Source organism: Loxodonta africana, chromosome 5, assembly GCF_030014295.1.
Source record: "Loxodonta africana isolate mLoxAfr1 chromosome 5, mLoxAfr1.hap2, whole genome shotgun sequence".
NCBI classification, from domain to species: domain Eukaryota; kingdom Metazoa; phylum Chordata; class Mammalia; order Proboscidea; family Elephantidae; genus Loxodonta; species Loxodonta africana.
The window spans coordinates 63,594,030-63,613,761 of record NC_087346.1 but is presented as its reverse complement, the minus strand read 5'-3'; the positions used below and the strand labels follow the sequence as shown (position 1 = coordinate 63,613,761).

Below are 19,732 nucleotides of genomic sequence, written 5' to 3'. Positions count from 1 at the left end.
CTAAAAGAAAAATAAATTATATTTTAGCTGGAAAATTCCCCTCAATATTTTATGTTCCTTCAGGTAGGTGACAGTAAAAAAATTTTTTTGTGCAAATCACTGCTTTTCAATTGGCAGTAAATATTTATTATTAATAGAGGTAAAAAAAATACTACCTGATATTAAATAGCTTTAATACATATGGAATAATACTAGTATTATGATAAAAAAAATTTCATGACCTCATATTAAGCTTACTGGAGTAGGTAATTCAGGTATCATAAAAAATTTGTGGTTAAACTTCCCACTTGAGAAGAAATAAAGTAAATGGAAACCAAAACAAGGAAAATAAATAAAAATAGAAAAGCAGCTCCTTAAAAATTAAGAATTTACACTCCTTAGAAATGTCCTAAGGAGCCCTGGTGGCACAGTGGTTAAGTGCTCGGCTGTTAAGCAAAAGGTCAGTGGTTCGATCCCACCAGTCGCTCCCAGGAGAAAGATGAGGCAGTCGGCTTCCCCTTCTGTAAAGATTTACAGCCTTGGAAACTCTATAGGGTAGTTCTACTCTGTCCTGTAGGGTCACTATGAATTGGAATTTGACCTGATGGCAATGGTTTTGTTTTTTCTACTTATTCAAAATTATTATTCACAATAAGTCCTACTTATTTGGAATTATTATTCATAAAAAACATTACTGAAAATGAGACCATGTAATGCACTTGCATTTATATTTTTCCAGCAGAAAAGCAAATTTAGGGTTATAACAATTTGAAACATCGGCAACTTGGAGTAATTTTCAAAAAACCCTCATTCTAATGAACCAAATGCTACGCGTGATCAACGCTGCTGCAGGCTTGCAGAGAGCCGCAGACTTAGAGTTCTCGCTACTAGAATGCCTTTTTGGTGGCTAAGACCAAATATTCTATTCCAATAAATGACAACATTAATTACTGTGAGAATAAATAATCACAACGTACTTCTTTTTAGATCTTTGAGTTAAATATTCTGTTGTGATAGTGTAGTGGACAGAGTACAGTACTTTAAAGTGAGATGTATCTGGGCTTAAATCTCCATTCTACCACCTACTATTTGATAGATTAATGTACTTTTTTAGGCTTTTTTTTTTCTCAGAAATAAACTAGAGGTAACATTTACCTCATAGTACTGCTCTGAGGATTAAGAGTAGTAGTATATAAGGAGAAGAAAACCTGGCAGCAGAATTTGCCAGAGTGAAATGTCTTTTGATTACAGACCGATTCACCTCAGTGAATGGTAAAGGACAGTTAGAAATAAGAGAAAGTATAAAATTGTTCTGCATAATCATATAAAAAGAATCATAAGTTTTCACAAGCAGCTGATAGGGAAAGAGAAAGGAGAAAGGGAGCCTTGAGATATGAAAATACCAGAGAAGGGGAAGGTGAGAATAGCATAGCACGAACAAGCAGAGTCCAAACCAAATCAAACTTGTTGCCATCGAGTTGATTCCGACTCACAGCGGCCCTATAGGACAGAGGAGAACTGCCCTACATGGTTTCAGATTTGAACTGCTGACCTTTTAGTTAGCAGCTGTAGCTCTGAACTGCTGCACCACCAGGGTTTTCAAGCAAAGAGTAGAACTGACAATAAGAAGTTCCCTGTGGTCAACAACTCTTAATAAAACAATGTCCAACATTCTATTTTAAGGTCCTGCCCCTCAAGGTTATGCTAATACATCTACCGTAATCAGTGATCCCTTCCCCATCAAAGGAAACCTTGGTGGCATAGGGGTTAAGAGCTACGGCTGCTAACCCAAAGGCCAGCAGTTCGAATCTACCAGGCGCTTCTTAGAAACCCTATGGGGCAGTTCTACTCTGTCCTATAGGATTGCTATGAGTCAGAATTCACTCGATAGCAATGGGTATATACCAATTAGTGTGAAAGCCATTGCCAAACCCACTGCATCTAACCACTGTGCCACCGCAGCCCCATTAGTGTGAAGAAGAGGTGCTTTTAAAATAAAAATCAGGGGTGCAGGAAAAATTATCTGGATTGTATATAAATGCTTTTGGTGAGACCAACACGATACAAGAGCACTTATAGCTGGCTTATCTAAGTAGACATATAAATTTCCAAACTATTCCAAGGTCAAGTTCACAAAATCAGCAGTGGGCGGTTAAGGTCAAAAGTTCCAGGTAAATATCAAGACTAAATCAAGTACACTCAAGTCCAACTACAGGGAAAACAGGTATTTATTTAAAGCCACTATAATCTCAGGTATTTATTTAAAACCACTATAACCTATGAGACAAGTCAAAGAATCTGCATCCTGCCAGATACTGAAAGGCTGCAATTCTGAGGAAGGCCGTTTAGCAGCTTTGGTGGGGAAACCTGACAGGAAGTTCAGACTCAACAACTGTTTTCTGCAGTACGAATGCTCAGGTTGACTCCCCTCTCTGAATTTCCAAAATATCCAAGCAACAACATAAGCCTTGTCAAATAAAGGATGAATTACTACGCTAGTCAGTGTTAAGGAAGATGGATTAAACATTTATGTACAGATATCAGGGAAATTTAACAAAAGCCCTTTCCCATTCTTCAAATTACTGTTATACATAAGGAGTAGAAAGAAACAACGGGAGAAATACAGTCCAGTCTTGTTTCCTCGGCAATTAGGTGCTGCAACAGACGCAGCCTCTACCGTCTCCAGGGTAGGGTCTCAGGGTTCTGGAGGGAACAGAGTTCGAGAACCGGAACCCAAAGGCACGGTTCGTCTTTGGCAGTGATTAGTGCACAGGTGCCAGCATTTACTCCACTTTTTAAAAATAGAAAAAAAATTAAAATAGAAATTTATAGTATCTGTTTGAAAAAAAAATGAGCTTTTGTCAAACTTCAATTCCCTTATTACTACAGAGAAGCAGTGGGCGTAAAGGGGCGGCAGGAAGTTCACGACGGTTCCTCCCACAGGTTCACGCGTCTCCCAGGTGAGGCGGATTTGCAGAGTCCGTTCGGTGACTTAAGCCCTCTCACCCCCACCCCTCAAGCATCAACACCAGGGAAGAGAAACCCGATACCCAGCTTGACCACCTTTCGGCTGCGCCCCATCCACCCAGGGTTTGCTTGGGTGGGTGTTGCAGAATGTAGCCATCAGCTCCTCCCCTGACCCACGTACCCACGGTGAGCCTGCCTGCCCGCAGCCAGACGACGCCTCCGCTCGCTCCTACCTTGGCGAATGATCCTTGCTGCGGTTCGTCCAGTCCAAACGGGCAGCCCCGGGAGCGAGCGGGCGCGGGACTCCCGGGAACCGGAGCAAGGAGGCGCGAGCGACGTGCTAGCCTCCGCGCCGCAGTAGCGGCCGCTGTTTGTAAACAAGCTCCACGTGCGCTCGCCCTGCCCCATTCGCAGCTTGCTCCTGGCACCCGAGGATGCGTAGCTTCCTCGCGAGCCCTCAGAGGGTGCAATTTTTATTCTCCCTGGAAGAGGAGGAAGCCTGGCACAGAGAAGTCTCCCCACAGGCAGAAGGGCCAAGACGGGGTGAGCTCGTGCTGCCCCCTGCTGGCCAGCAAAGCAGTCCGCAGCCCAGAGCAATGGGGCGATTAGTCGAACCCACACGACGCCCAGAGACGCCGTAGCGGCGGCGCGGCGCCGGGCCCCGCCCCTCCCACACACTCGCCAGAGTCCCCGCCCCCGGCTGAGCGCGTGCTCGCCCGCGCAGGCCCCGCCCCCTCGCCGACACAACGCTCCTGCGGGGGCGCGCGCGTGCTCCCTAATCCCCCGCCTTCCGGGTCCGGCAGCGGCGCTCGTCCATCGCAGCCTCTCGCCACCTCTGTGCCGCGAGTGTCAGCCTCCCGCGGGAGCCTCCATTTGCTCTCAGTGCGGTCTGGACGCTGTGCAGGCAGGCGGAGAGCGATGCCCCGGCCCGCGGGACGGCGTCCTCTGCGCCAGGCGGCCGCTCGATCGCTCGCTGGCAGCGGCGGTGACACCTCGTAGCCGCCGTGCATAGGAACTGGGCTCCCTCCGCGTGAGGAAAGGCGCCCCGCGCTCCGGAGCTCGCGTTGCGGGGAGAGGCCCTCGCTAACACGGTTTCTCTCTGACCTCTTAATTTCGGGAGGTAGGCAATTCAGGTCCCTCTCTCTGTCATCCCAGATAACGTGGAATGTTTTTAGCTATCAAATTAATATTAGGTGTTAGTTTTCTCAAGATAGTTGCAGGATAAATGTGGTAATGCCACAGACCCTGATAATTGAAAAAAAAAACATTTTTCGTATTTTCCTTTAGGTTTCGGAGGCACCGAGTTCCTATATAGCCCCCACAGTGAACAACTTCTGTTGAGTCATCGAGGATCATCTTTTACCGGGATTATTGTAACACGATCTTCACTAAGCCTTCCACCCTGTAACCTCTGCCATGGGTCCTGATTGCCACCAATGAAGTTTTTTTTTGATGCTTTATTGATCATGTGACACCTCCTCTTGTCCACCTTTCGTCTTTCCAATCGCTAAATACATTAGGTATAAGTTTGTGACCTGATAAAGTACAGAGTTTGCTCGACCACTTTCATCTTATTTTTACAGCTCACTTCTGTCCAAGTCTCCTTACCTTGTTCATATGACTCTCTTAGCCATTCATCTGCTAACCTATAACAATCTTGGCTTAGAAGAGCCAGCATTCATTCCATGCCACGCACTGTCTGACAGACAACATAGTCAGGGAGTGGAACATAGAGTCTGCAAGTCTCTTCTTGAATTAAGTTGTGTATTTCCTAACACATTTCCTAGAATATTCCCACCTGAGTTTTTATGGCTTTAGCAAAACACCTGCAATGATGACGAAGAGAATAGAATATTCGACAGGACTGTTTTAGAGAACAGTATTGGTTAAATTTCTAACCCCCATTGAAATTGCAGTTCATAAACTAAATTCATAAATGTAGTTTACCTTAAACTAAATAAGGAGGAAGAAGGACATAAGATAGAGTTAATTGAAACTCATCCTTGTTTTAAAACAGTCCTAGCTGTTTTGTGTGTCTCTTCTGTGCCTGAGTTTCATTGTGTGTTAATAAAGAATCATGCACACTATAAAAATGCACACTATAGACGCTAATAAATGCTACTTAAATTGAATTTTTATGACTTTAAAACAGTCCTGACTGTTTTAAAACAGCAAGTGAAGAGACTCAGATGTAAACCTTGCCTGTCCTGGGGGGCAAGAGGCAGACCTGAAGACCCCATTTTCTAGTCTTTTTTGTATTAAAATACTAAGCTGTTGAATATCTTGTTCTAGTAATTGCCGAAATATTAGGCACTTAAAATGTTGGGCAAACGAAAGCGAGTGGTGTTGACAATTAAAGACAAGCTTGATATTATTAAGAAACTTGAAGAAGGTATCTCTTTCAAAAAACTTTCTGTGGTGTATGGAATTGGTGAATCTACAGTTCGTGATATTAAAAAGAACAAAGAAAGGATCATAAACTATGCAAACAGTTCAGATCCTACAAGCGGTGTATCCAAACGTAAATCCATGAAATCGTCAACATATGAGGAACTTGACAGAGTTATGATAGAGTGGTTTAATCAACAGAAGACAGATGGCATTCCAGTGTCTGGAACAATTTGTGCAAAACAAGCCAAGTTCTTTTTTGATGCTTTAGGGATGGAAGGTGATTTTAATGCATCATCTGGCTGGTTAACTCGATTTAAGCAGCGCCATGGTATTCCAAAGGCTGCTGGTAAAGGAACAAAATTAAAAGGAGATGAAACTGCTGCCAGTGAATTTTGTGGTAACTTTCAGGAATTTGTTGAGAAGGAGAATCTACAACCAGAGCAAATTTATGGTGCTGACCAAACTGGATTGTTCTGGAAATGTCTACCGTCAAGGACATTAGCTCTTGAAAGTGAGCAAAGTACTTCTGGGTACAGGTCAAGCAGAGAGAGAATCATTATTATGTGTTGTGCCAATGCCACAGGCTTACACAAACTTAATCTTTGTGTTGTGGGGAAAGCAAAAAAACCCCGTGCATTCAAAGGAACTGACCTTTCTAACCTTCCTGTAACTTATTTCAGTCAAAAGGGTGCGTGGATAGAACATTCTGTTTTCAGACAGTGGTTTGAAAAATACTTTGTGCCGCAGGTACAGAAGCATTTGAAATCCAAGGGGCTTTTAGAAAAAGCGGTGCTTCTTTTGGATTTTCCCCCAGCACATCCAAATGAACAACTGCTTAGTTCAGGTGATGGCAGAATAATTGTGAAATATTTGCCACCTAATGTCACAAGTCTAATTCAACCTATGAGCCAGGGAGTTCTAGCCACAGTGAAAAGATACTACAGAGCAGGACTTCTCCAGAAATACATGGATGAAGGAATTGACTCAAAAATGTTTTGGAAGAACTTGACGGTGTTGGATGCAGTTTATGAAGTATCAAGAGCTTGGAATATGGTAAAATCAAGTACCATAACCAAAGCATGGAAAAAACTTTTCCCTGGCAATGGAGAGAATTCGGGTGTGAACACGGATGAAGGAGCCATTTTAGCAACCAATTTAGCAACAGTTTTACAGAATACAGAAGATTGTGAACATGTTGACATTGAGAGTATCGATCAGTGGTTTGACTCTCAGAGTAATGACTCAAGCTGTCAGGTGCTAACTGACAATGAAGGTGCTGAGGACCGTTCCAAGCCTGCTGAGCAAAAACCTTCCAGTAAGACTAGAAAAACAGAACTGAATCCGGAAAAGCATATTAGTCATAAAGCTGCACTTGAATGGACTGAAAATTTACTAGATTATTTAGAACAACAAGATGACATGCTTCTGTCTGATAAATTGGTATTGCGGAGACTTCGAACGATAATAAGAAGAAAACAGAAGATCCAAAATAGCAAAAATCATTGATAGGGCTCTTGAATTTTTCATTGTATTTGTATCTTTGTGACTGTTTATCTGCAGTGGAACTTAATTATCCTGTTTGAAGTGCTGTGGATTCCAAGGCCAAATATGTTCTATAAATGATTTTAGGATTAGCTGCTATTTTGAATTACTTAAACAACAACTCTGTGATATTGATGCTACTAATTGAATGTTGACATGTAACTTGTCTGTCAGTTGTTTCTAATCTGTATCATACAAATTAGATCATAAGGTACCTGAGGTCAGGGATTGTGTGTCTCTTCTGTGCCTGAATTTCATTGTGTGTAGTAGAGAATCATTCACACTATTGGCACTCAATAAATCCTACTTACATTGAATTTTTATGACCTTCTGAACTTCAATTTCCCAACTGAAATATGATGGGGTAAGTTTCCATTTCCATTACTTTTCCACTGCTGAAAAACTTAAAAGAGCCCACCAAAGATTGTACAGTAGTCCCCCCTTATCTGCAGGGGATATGTTTTAAGACCCCCCAGGTAGCCCCATGGATGCCTGAAATCACGGATACTACTGAACCCTATGTAAGACTATACTTTGTCATGTGCACACATAGCTATGGTAAAGTTTAATTTACAGATTAGGCATAGTAAGAGATTAACCACAATAATAATAAAATAGAACAACTATAATAATATACTGTAATAAAAATTACGTGAAGGACAGTGGGACTGTGAGATTTCATCATGCTACATACTTATTTAACATTTTCAAGCCTCAGTTGACTGAGGAAAGCAAAACCTCGGGTAAGGGGGGGACTACCTATACTTAAAGTATTTCACTGTGACTACAGGAAACTGAAGAAAATAGTCTAGAATCTTAAATATGCCATTTCTGTACTAACAGTGTTTGGGCAATCAGCAATTCAGATTGGCTATCTCTGAGTGTAGTGAAGACAGAACGAGGTTAAAGTGTCCCTAGGGAAAGGGCTTTTCCATCTTACCAATAAGGAGAGTTTCTTCATAGTTGTGGAGAGAATGACATTTCACTTTAGGAAAATAGATCTAAGTTCCCAAACCATTGAGGTCAGAAGAGGTAAGGGTTAAATTTTTTTTTGTCATTTCAGTTCTTTTATAGTGTGGGTTTATCAACAGTTTTTCTCTTTAATAAGTTACTTGACATTTATCTGAGGTCCTTGTGGTGCAGTGGTTAAGAGCTTGCCTTAAGAACTTGGCTGTTAACCAAAAGGTTGGCAGTTCAAACCCACCAGTCGCTCCTTGGAAACCCTATGGGGCAGTTCTCTTCTGTCCTATACGGTCACTATGAGTCAGGTTTGAGTTTTTTTGTTTTGATATTTATGTAAATCTTTAAAACAACCAAGTATGTCATATGACTTCATATAGCATATTTTTCAGTGAAAGCCAGCACTGAAGAGCATACATGTAATTTGTGGAACCAGCACATGAACTCTGGACTAACATTAACTAGAGCGTGGGAGAGGCCCTATAGAAGAGCACAGACAGACACTTGAGCCAGACTGCAGTGTGACCCTAGGCAAGTTCCTTAACCCATTTGTTAAACAGGTCGTATCTGCCTCACAGGGTTTTTGTAAGGGGTAAATAAGTTGATACATGGACTTTAAATTACATGTGCTGAGAAGGTCTGGTTCAGAATAAACCTTTGAGTGTTGTTGTTAGTTGCCATTGAGTTGATCCTGACTCATGGCCACCCCATGTGTGCAGAGTAGAACTGCTCCATAGGGTTTTCAAGGCTGTGACATTTTGGAAGCAGATCACCAGGCCTGTCTTCCGAGGCTTCTCTGGGTTCAAACCGTCAACCTTTTGGCTAGTAGTCAAGTGCTTAACTGTTTGCATCACCCAGGGACTCCTTTGAGTGTTAGCTAGTGTTAAGATGTTGTAGAAATTATGAGTTTTTGGAAGTATGCTGAACAGATCCATTGTGTGACTCAAAGTGATGCTGCTACATTGGGAAACCCCTTATAAGGTATCTGTTTTCCTGAGGTAAGAGAGAGATGGCTAACTAGTATCAGCTGAAATTGAGTAGTAATTTATCTCAGTGAAAACAGAGGTTAATCCAATTTATAAACTATTTATTGACCATCTCTTGCTAAGCACAATGAGATATACATGGACGTTTAAGACATTTTAGGTTGAATTATAACAGAAAAGGGGAATAGAATTGTAATTTCTTTGCTCCAGGCCTGTTAAAAAAATTTTTTTTTTTTTTTAGCACTCTGCTAATAAACAGATGTGGGCCTTGTGTATAGAAGAAAATCTATGTTAATAATATTGGCATGTTTCACTGAGGTAATAAAATATCCTTAAAAAAGGTAAGGGTAAGCGGGGCACTTGGAATATTTTACTAAACTAAAGTAGTACTGGACCAATAGAAAATTAGACCAAAAAGGGTTATAGGAGACCCAATTATGGTAATTAGGCCCAGCCCTCTATATGCAGTAATGGGTTTTTTCGTTGTGTTTTTTTTTTTTTCCGGAAGTAACCAAATCACAACTAGTTTCTTTTAGGGCCCTTATCTGATCGTTTTTCCTTCATGGGGCTGTTGTAAGCACTCAGAATTTTGCCTTTTGAGCTGAGGCTTTGGGTTTCAGGGTGGCCTTTTCAGAAGACATCTAAAAATCCACTGTATTTGGGGGAGTTCATACATTATTATTAACACATCTTCCTCGTTCACTTACCAGATAGGCCTAAGAAAATGGGACTCTACACAGATAAGCCCTGAGGCTCTGGCTTCCTGTAGACCAAGAGATTCTGAAACTTGATGGTGGTGGTGATGTTATTTGTCGCTTGCAGTAATGCTTTACATTTTATCATGGTGCTCTTTGCTAACGCTACTTCTCAAACTTCTTTTAATCTGGTATTAAAATTACTTAATCTTGTGTTTTATCATAAATGTTTATATAAATTGTGCATTCTAATTCCATATCTGTTGTAAAATAAAAATCTCCTTCCAAATACTGTATTAGATCTCTCAGAAGATAGCTCATGGCCATCTTGGATAACCACATTCCCCTCGTAGTTACGTCTGCTCAGTTTGAGAAGTTCAGGCATTTGTGCTCTCATTTAACTCTGTGTACCTTTAAGAGATTTAACAGAACTCAGACTAAATGGAAAAGTGGAAACTAAGAGAATACTTGTTTGGCATAATTTGGGAAGCCAGGAAAAAAAGGTATTCTAAGTGCATAATGAAATGCGTAAAATATACTGTCAGCTCCCGCATTTGTGGCCAATCTAAAGACGGATTTCAGCATATTTAGTGTAGCTTCTTTATGGAGCTTTCTTTGAGTGTGATTTATGAATATCCCTAGAACTTTGAATACAGACCTTTGGGAATTTTCAAAGTGATTTTTAATGAGATTATCAGCTATTACCACTATAATTAATTAAATCACAGGGGAATATGATATTTTAGAGTTACTTATTCAGATTTTAGAAACCCTAGTGGCTTTTTTTTTTTGTGGTTGAGAGCTATGGCTGCTAACCAAAAGGTTGACAGTTCGAATCCACCAGCCACTCCTTGGAAACTGGGGGGGTGGTTCTTCTCTGTCCTGTAGGGTGGCTATGAGTAGAAATTGACTTGATGGCAACGGGCTTTTATCTGGATATTTGGCTTGATGGCAATGGGTTTGGTTTTTTGGATCTGAATATTGGACAGTGGTTAAGAGCTCAGCTTCGAACCAAAAGGTCAGCAGTTCGAATCCACCAGCCACTCCTTGGAAACCCTATGGGGCAGTTCTACTCTGTCCTGTAGGGTTTCTATGAGTCAGAATCAACTCGACAGCAACAGGTTTTGGTTTTTTGATTTTATCCCGATATTAAAGAAAATTAGTAAGATTTTGGAATGTTCAACTTTTTTTCTTTTATTAGAAAAGTTGACCGAGGAACTCAGCCCCATTAACCTGTGAAGTAACCTCCACCAAAGATGCTCTTGTTGTCAAGGGAAATCTGTTAATAACCGCTGAACTTGTAATGGAATCACATCCAGTTTCCTCTAAAGTCAACAAAAATGATTTATAAAGAAAACAAAATTACCTTTCTGCCTAAAAAAAAAGACAAAGTAAACTTGACAAACATTAGTTTTTCTCATCTACCCAAGCAATTAACATATTTTCAAAAGTCATAGAATAAAGCTTTAAAGGTACTTTTTTTTCTTAATTGGAAGTATTTGAGATTACACACATAAGCTTGGGGTATTAATTTAAGATGATGACAGAGAACATAAATTTTTTAAGTTCCCTTTTTTGGCATTAAAAAGTTAATTCAGAAGCTGTGTTCAGGAGGAATTTAGATAATCTGTGTTCTCTAATCCAAACTAGTTTGCTTTAAGTCTATCTCAGTATAATAATCAAAACAGTATGGTTGTATTTTTTCAAGTTACTGTTGTTAGGAGAAAGGTGCCATCAGGTTGATTTTCAATTCATCGTGACCCCATGTGACAGAGTAGAACTGCCCCGTACAGTTTTCTGGGCTCTAATCTTTATAGGAGCAGGTTGACTGATCACAGCTGGGTGGGTTCGAACTGCCCACCTTTGGGTTAGCGGACTAGGGCTTAGCATTTTGCCACCAGGACTCCGTAAGTTATTGTTAATTGTGGGATAATATGCAGGGGTAGCCTTTCGGTTTTCTGTTAGCTTTGGGAAGGCACCTGCTGCTTTACTCTAACATTTGGGGGAGTTTGTGTTCCCTCCGTGTCTGAATAAGTATCACTTATAGGATAAAATACCTAAATTACTTTTCTGTGAAAACTAGGCAGTGCATGGGTTTTTTTTCCCTGTGCTATGCAAGTATTCAGTGCTGTAAATTCGACACATTGGTTAAATTACCACCATGTACAAAAAAAAAAAGATTGTTATGACAAAAAATAGTGCTAAAGATGTGTATTTTTTCACAATTGAGTATCTGTGAGATCAGGATGCTACCTACAATCATAATGGACAGCATTTTTGTCTGTCCTGATGGTATAAAATGATGTCATCTAGGTTCCGTAAAATATGACAATGAAGAATTTTGTGTAAATCTTACCTTCCTTTTGAAATGAGGACTAGAAACTTCATGTTGCTATACACAAAACCTGTCCATCTAGTAGATTTATGTTTAGGAGTTTCTAGGTGGTGCATATAGTTAAGCACTTGGCTGCTAACTGACAGGTAGGTGGTTTGAGCCCACCCAGAGTCCCCTCAGAAGTCAGGCCTGGCAGTCTGCTTCTGAAAGTCACAGCCCTGAACACCCTAGGGAGCAGTTCTCCTCTGCATACCATGGGGTCGCCAGGAGTTAGAATACACATGAACAGCAACTGGTTTGGTTTTTGGTTAGGTTTATATTCATAAAAGTGTAATTATATATTACATGTGAATATGCAAAAGTTAGGTATCTCTTTTTAACATGTAATCCATCTTCAGAAATCTTATAATACCATTAATTACATACATGCTTTACTAATTTAGAAGAAAAGGTAGAGTAACCATATTAAATTACTGAAAAAAAAATTTTTTTCGGCATGCATTATTTCTTTTGAATATATATATTTGAATATATAAAATAACGATCTAACAAAGTGTAGCCAAATAGTGATTTTACTGACCTTACCGCTAATGATTTATATGTGAATTAATTTTGGTATGAAGTTTCTAAATTATTCAAGAATAGCTTCCTTACGTTGTTTATATGTTACATCCCTATAACAATGGTCCATAAGCTAAGAATAAGTTACCATAATGGGGTTTTGTGTTGCTCGTTTTAACTGAAGTCTCTATTCAGATTTCCGTAGTTTTTTACCTAATGTCCGTTTCGTGTTTAAGGGTTCTGTTTATGATATCACATTCTATTTAGTCATCATGTCCTTAGGCTCCTCTTGGCTGTGACAGTTTCTGACTTTCCTTGGTTTTGGTGACTGGTCAGTTTTGAGATGCACTATCAGGTATTTTGTAGAATGTTTCTTGTACATATTTTTTTTCCTCTTTGCATTCCTTGCCCACTCCAACACAAGCCGGATTGTGAAAGTGATAATGAAAGATACATTATATGAAAGTATGAGGAAAGAAAGATAAATTCTGTTGAGGGTCTGGGAAGACTTCTCATCACAAATAGGATTTAAGCTTGTTGCAGTTAAAAGCTACTGCTCTTAACCAAAAGGTAAGCAGTTCGAATCCACTAGCTGCTCTTTAGAAACCCTATGGGGCAGTTTTACCCTGTCCTGTAGAGTTGCTATGAGTCAGAATTGACTCAAAGGCATGCATTTTGGGTTGATTTTTTGAAGAAATTGGTTCTGTTTCTGTGTTTTTGGGTGGGATGGAGGGTATAGCATGAATATGGGAAATATAGGTCATATTCTGGTAATAAACTGACCAAGATGATTGCAGCATGAAGTTTACTAATGGTAGAATTAGAATTGAAGGTATTAACTTTGCTGGAACCGAATTGTAGAGAGCTTATCAAGGTGAGGATTTGGGGCCTTTTCCATAGCCATTTTTTAATAGTGAAATACTCAAATTTGAATTTTGAGAAAAATTATGCAGTAATTTATGGAAATGGAGAAGGAAGAAGGATTTAAAGCTATAGACATAGAAACTACTTAAGAGCTAATGTGATTAGAAAATAGACAAGAATGAAAGTATCTTCTGGGGTCATAGGGGTGTTTATAGTAAGAAAAGAATGAATGGTAATGGCATAGACTTTGACAGCAGACCTGATGTCAGACTGTAAGGAAGGAGTCAAACAGATTTGAGACATAAAATTGAATAGTAAACCCAAAAAAAAAAAAAAAAAAAACCAACCCTGTTGCCATTGAGTCAATTTCGTTTCATAGTGACCCTATAGGGCAGAGTAGAGCTGCTCCATAGAGTTTCCAAGGAGCGCATGGTTGATTCGAACTGCCGACCTTTTGGTTAACAGCCATAGTTCTTAACCACTGTGCCACTAGGGTTTCCAAGTGTACAGTAGGATAGTGATAATGATGTCAAATCATAAACTATGGTATTCAGATCCCTGGCAGATACAGCACAAGGAATACTCCTGCCAGGTATTACACACCTTTTCTTTAGAGTGATTTGTAATTTCTCGGGGCCTCCTTGTCCCTTGAAATTTGGGTGAAATTGCCTCTATGTCGTACACACACACCACCCCCCGCAGCATGGCCTGTGAGAGTTCCAAAGCCCTTCGAAGGATGGCTCTGATTTTCCAGGGAGCTTATATTCTGCCCTTTGTTACAATGTGTGATTTCTTTGTACCACAGTGACCCCACATGACCCCATTCTTTGATTTCTGTTGGCTGATGTGCAGAAATGTAACTTTATTGTTCCTTGACTAAAGTCAGCTTTTTCATTTTTTTCTGCTGATGGTAAGTAAAAGAAAAACAAAACCAAACCAAAAAAAGAAAAAAAATAAATTTTATCAGCCACTTCTGATTTCAGACTTATTGCCTTTAAGTAAATATTCATTCACATTCAAATAGTTGAAAATTCAAGCTCTATATGATGTTGGCTCCTCTCTCAAGGGTTTTCTCCTTTTTCCCCACTCCCAGGATGCCATCTAGACTGGGGGGTGGGGAGGGAGGATTTATGTAACTTTTGACCTCTAAGAAGAGGCCTCTGGTGCATGTCCTTTCTCTGCTAGCTCCTATGCTTTAGGGGTAACTCCTTCCTTTGATTTATTTGGCATTGACCCTCTGTCCTCACCAAATTCCACCGAAGTGAAAACTGGTATACTTCATGGTCTGTAGTCTCAGCATGGTCCATGCCAGTGAGGAGAATTACTGTGATTTCATCCCAACTTTATGCTCAGACCAAGCCATATACCCTATTTGGGTTGTCTTTGGCTCTCTATCCCACTGCCTCTCTGATTAGGGCCCCTTGTTTCCATGTTGACAACTCCCAGCAACCCGCTGACCCTCAACACTCAAGTACTTTCCTTCTTCCTCTGGGACATGCAGGAACTTCTGGATCTCCCCATGCCACAGATAGGCCATGGGTGAATAGGGAGTGTTGTGGGGTGTATTTTGGGCCCTGTCTGCAGAAATAAAACATTACTGTTTTTACTTCTATATTGCTGACCTGGGTTGAGACCAGTCCACCACCCTTATTCCCAAGCAAGAGGGGCTCCAACCTGAGCTCCATGCTTTGCAGAGCCCTATTATGGCCCTCTTTGGGTGGTATCCTGATCCACATGGCAAAGCCTTTGTAGTATTAAAGGGGATGAGTCTACCAGGAGCCTGTGCACCACTCCCCCTCCTTGGAGACCATGCTCTGGGTACTTGGGAACCTGAGATTCCTGTCCATATAGCTGTGAACCTGCTTCCAGCGACTGGAAAGACCTCTTCCTGGGTTGGTCCTGAGAGCAGCCTGTGACACCAGTATGCAGACTTCGAGGCCCAAGCAGTAGTCATGGATGATTTTATGTGAGAGCGTGGACAGGGCTTGTATATGCAGGTCAAGACTTTGGGGTGGGAAGAAAAGGGGAGGCCAAGTCACTTTCCCATCAAACTCCAAAAAGCCCAAAAATTCAAAATTTGTACCTAGCATTTCAGGGCATTTTGATGGTATATTCGTAAGGTAGGAGAGAAGAACTTGATTTATAACTTAAATATTTGAGCACCTGATACAGGGCCTGCATTTGGAATCTTGTCCCAAGCCTGGCAAATGTTAGGAGTGTGTCTTATTAGCTAGCATAGGGGAATCTGTGAGATAATCTAACATTCTGACCAGGAATGTAGAAACACTTTGCTCTGGGCCTTCCCAAACCTATCTGAGGTCACTATTTCGTGTCCTCTGGAATTCAACCCTTAGTAGTTGGATCCATGGATCAGGCCCCACATTCATATCTAAACTATATGGCTCTTCTCTCTAGGGCAAGGAACATCTTACGTAATTATTACTCCATGGATGGAAGCTTACTCTGCCAAACTTTGACTTCTTAGAATCAAAGATCTTTGGTTTGGTTGGTTTTTTTCTTTCCTTTCTCAACTAGTCTGGCTTGTGCAAGAGGAAATCTTAGTTCCAGATTACTTCTACTGTGCTATCTCGTTTTTCCTAAAGTCTATTTTGAAAGTAAAAGCTGAGCAAGGTCTTCTTTGTTCTCCATTGTATTTGCATTTCCCCTGAAGCACTGAAAGTGCAGAACAAGAATTACTGATAATGAAGTGTGTTGGTTATTAATTTTAAGGTACTAGTCTTCATTTTAACTCCAGAAAAAATGTCCTACATTTTTTGAATTTGGGTCTCAAAGGAAAAGTTCTATCACAGAGCGTAGAGCCTTCTGTCATTTCAGGGGTAATCCCTTCTGCTTTCTTGCCCCCTCAATTTCAGGAACAAGACAAGTTCTACTCCTTGTCTCATGCACACTGATTTCACTATCATCTTTTTTAATGCTTGAGCCAGCAACCTTTGTATCTTACCCTCTACCCAAGGTGGTTTATGAAAGATATTTTCCTTGACAAAGACTTTCCTCTTAAAGAAGAATTCCAGTGCTAGCTGTTAAACTTGTTATTCACCACCTTATACCTGTCTGCTGTCCTGCCTCAGGAAATAGGGAAAGCCTCAGGGCCCCGTCACACTAGACACGCCAGCCAGCACAGAGTTGTTGAAAGAAAAAGAAAGGGTTGCCTTTACCCTCTTTAAAGTATAAGTAGCATTGTGAGTGGAAATGCTCTCAGGCAAAGAAATCCTGGTGTGCTTTCTTTCTTAGTAGGCACAGAAAAGGATAAAAGCTCAGAACAGCTCTTCAAAAAGTACAATATATCTATAAACCATTTCAAAGAGGATAGAAAATATCTCCATTAATTCCAGTGCAAATGATGCTGAATTGAGACATGCAGTGCCATCTGATTTAGACTAGCAGTATCTTCAAGAAAGTAGATAAGGAGTTAAACTCACCTCCTGATCTTCCCTTAACTCAGAGATGCAGAAGTCAGAAAATGGGACTGTATCCCATGTGTGGAGTATTGCCTTTGGTGGCAGGAAGATATGAGCCCACTCTTCCCTACCACTAGGGCCAGATCCATTGGCATGGGATAGAGCCGTCACACAGAACCCGTGTTCAGAAGGTCCCCACACTCGGAGTTTAATGCCCAGTGGCCAACACCTTGAAATTCTTAATAATTTTATCTTTGAATATGTGTTTTGTAAATGAAGTCTGAAGAGACAATGGCACATGCACTTGGGGGCTTGCAGCCTCAGCTCAAATGGTCCCTCCTCTTGCCACCTTCCAGGGCAGATACTTGACTGCCAGCTCCCTTTAGCAGCCCACACTGTGCCTGGCTTGTTTTCCCACTCCCTCCCAACAACCACTGCCATCTTCCTACCTTGGCAGATGCCTAGGGTTGGGAACTTTGCCCAGTGGCATTTTGAGTAGGGTATGACAGCAGCCCTTCTGCCCCAGGATGGCAGTGCATTTGGTGGGCAAGTTGGCTGGGGTGAGCCTCTTACCCACTCCAGACCCAGGTACTGAGCCCCCCTCAGCAGGTGGAATCCCTTGGGGGTCACACATCACTGTGGTTTGGGTTGCTCATTTAACAGATTAATGGATAAATGTATATATTAAATGTAAAACACGTGGACTCTGTGAAACAGTATCAGAGATATACATTCTTCAGACGGAGATGGTGAGTTGACCAAAATTAACAATTTTCCAGGAAAGTAAAAATACAATATCAGAATTTAAGTCTTCATTGGAGATTGTGAAGAGCAGAACTGACATTCTAAAATGTTAAATTGTAATTTTCATGATAAACTTCAGACATTTTCCCAGAATACTGAACAGAATGTCACAGGATGAAAGTGGTGAGATGACAGAAAGTAAAAACCCAAACTTTAAAATTGCAATGATCAGAATTAAATTCTGTCCCAATACATCTATGGCAGTTGATTTTTAATGAGGGTGCTAAGTTCATCCAATGAGGAAAGAAGTCTCTTCAACAAATGATTCTGGGACAACTGGACCTCCACACACAAAAGAATGAAGTTGGGCTCGTATCTCACACCGTACATGAAAATTAACTCAAAATACATCAAAGACCCAGTTTTCAACAATGAATTCATGGTTATGGTACCAAAAGTATGAGTAACAAAAGACAACATAGATAAGTTTGGACTTCATCAAAATTAAAAAACTTTTGTGTATCAAAGGACTTTATCAACAAAATGCAGAGATAATCTACAGAGTGGGAGAAAATATTTGGGAACATGTATCTATCTGATAAGGGTTTAATATCCAGAATATATAAAGAACTTCAACTCTACAGGAAAAAGACCAAAAAAAAACAAATTAAAAAACATGCCAAGTACTTGAATAGACACTTTATCAAAAAAAAGATATACAAACAGCCAGTAAGCACATGAAAAGATGCTCAGTGTCATTAATCATTAGGAAAATGCAAATCAAAACCACAGTGAGATACTATTTCACATAACTGGGATGAGTATTGTCAGAAACGCGGAAAATAACAAGAGTTGGTGAGGATGTGGATAAATCAGAACCTCCGTCTACCTATTGCTGGTGAGATTGTAAAATGGTGCAGCTGCTGTGGAGAACAGTTTGACAGTACCTCAAAAAGTTAAACATAGAACTACCTTATGACCCAGCAATTCCACGTCTAGGTATATACTCAAAAGAATTGAAAACAGGGACTCAGATACTTGTACATCAGGGTTCATTGTAACATTATTCACAATAGCCAAAAGGTAGAAACAACCAAAGTGTCCATCAATAGACAAATAGATGAATAAAATCTGGTATATACATGGAGCCCTGGTGACACAGTGGTTAAGAGCTCAGCTGCTAACCAGAAGGTCGGCAGTTCGAAACCACCAACTGCTCCTTGGAAACTCAAGGGGGTAGCTCTACTCTGTCCTATAGGGTTGCTATGAGTCAGAATTGACTCCATGGCAACAGGTTGTAGACATGCAAGCAAACTCGTCCCGGGCAGATGGGACTAGAGAGATACTAAAGAACGCATTGGCCAGATTTAACGCAACGTAATGGGTGCTCAGGTCTCTACAAAATTTTTCTAACAAGGAAGTTGTGTTCAGGACAGTAGCATGTATAGGAGGGATCACCTTGTTAAGGTCCCTGTAGTTCATGGTCATACGCCAGGTCCCATCTGGTGTCTTCACAGGCCACACAACTGTTAAGCACTGTGGGCTTCCTGGAGGATACTCTTTTTAATTACGAAATAGTTTCACGAATTTCTTTATGTCCTCTGGGCAACTAATATTGCTTGATGTCTACCACCCTTCATGGTGGGGCAAGGTCACTGATTCCTATGCCACATTCCCGCTCAGGACTATCTTTACTTCCCTCACTTGCAGTCGGAATTCTCCCACAAACATGGTCAAAGTTAACCCCATGATCAAAGTTAGCCATTAGAATGTTTTCTGGTATTGGAGAAATATAAACTTGATATGTTTTAGGAGGAGTGTACCCTACTTGCAGGGTCAGAAGTACCTGGTGTACATGAATGAACTCTCTGCCGTACTGACCTATTGCCAAGGGGGGTCTTTGAAACTGCTCAGGGTTCCCAAAGATAAGGGTGCATCCTGCCCTGGTATCAACAAGAGCTAGCACCTACTGCTTGTTTGTTCTTGACCAATGTATTGTGACCTCTACATGGAGTCTCTGGTTCCCCTGAACTGTGGTGACCTTGTCTCTAAGTCCATAAGGATGGCAGGGTCCACCCAAGGGAAGGGGTACTTCCTTATGAGGGGTAGTAGGACCCAGAGGGCGATATTGTTGCTCTGGCTTTAGATCCTTCCAAAGGCTAACCAAAACTGCATTTGGTTGTTTATCTGCCTTGTCCACTGCTGTTCTGGCAGCAAGTAGGTCCACCCACATCTGCCTTCAGGTCACTTTCAAGGGGCCCTTGTATGGTCGGTTGTCTCACAGGTTTT

General features: G+C 40.9%; 2 protein-coding genes across 5 annotated transcripts in view; one reads left to right on the top strand and one right to left on the bottom strand.

Annotated features, from left to right (window-relative positions):
* FAM13A (family with sequence similarity 13 member A) overlaps window positions 1-3,577 on the bottom strand; it is a 363,829-nt gene extending 360,252 nt beyond the window's left edge. For 3 of the 4 annotated variants that reach the window (XM_064285550.1, XM_064285551.1, XM_064285552.1), the window contains exon 1: window positions 3,180-3,577. In XM_064285550.1, coding sequence (XP_064141620.1) covers window positions 3,180-3,354 — 175 coding nt within the window. In that variant the 5' untranslated portion in view covers window positions 3,355-3,577. The remainder of the gene's footprint in view (window positions 1-3,179) is intronic. The other variant, XM_064285553.1, reaches the window with a different exon arrangement.
* A 177-nt stretch (window positions 3,578-3,754) lies between these two features.
* On the top strand, window positions 3,755-19,119 carry TIGD2 (tigger transposable element derived 2). Its single transcript, XM_064285549.1, has 2 exons — window positions 3,755-4,066; window positions 4,234-19,119. Exon 2 carries the CDS (start codon window positions 5,266-5,268, stop codon window positions 6,841-6,843), a length of 1,578 nt encoding a protein of 525 aa, XP_064141619.1. The 5' UTR covers window positions 3,755-4,066; window positions 4,234-5,265; the 3' UTR covers window positions 6,844-19,119.
* The last annotated feature ends 613 nt before the right edge of the window (window positions 19,120-19,732 follow it).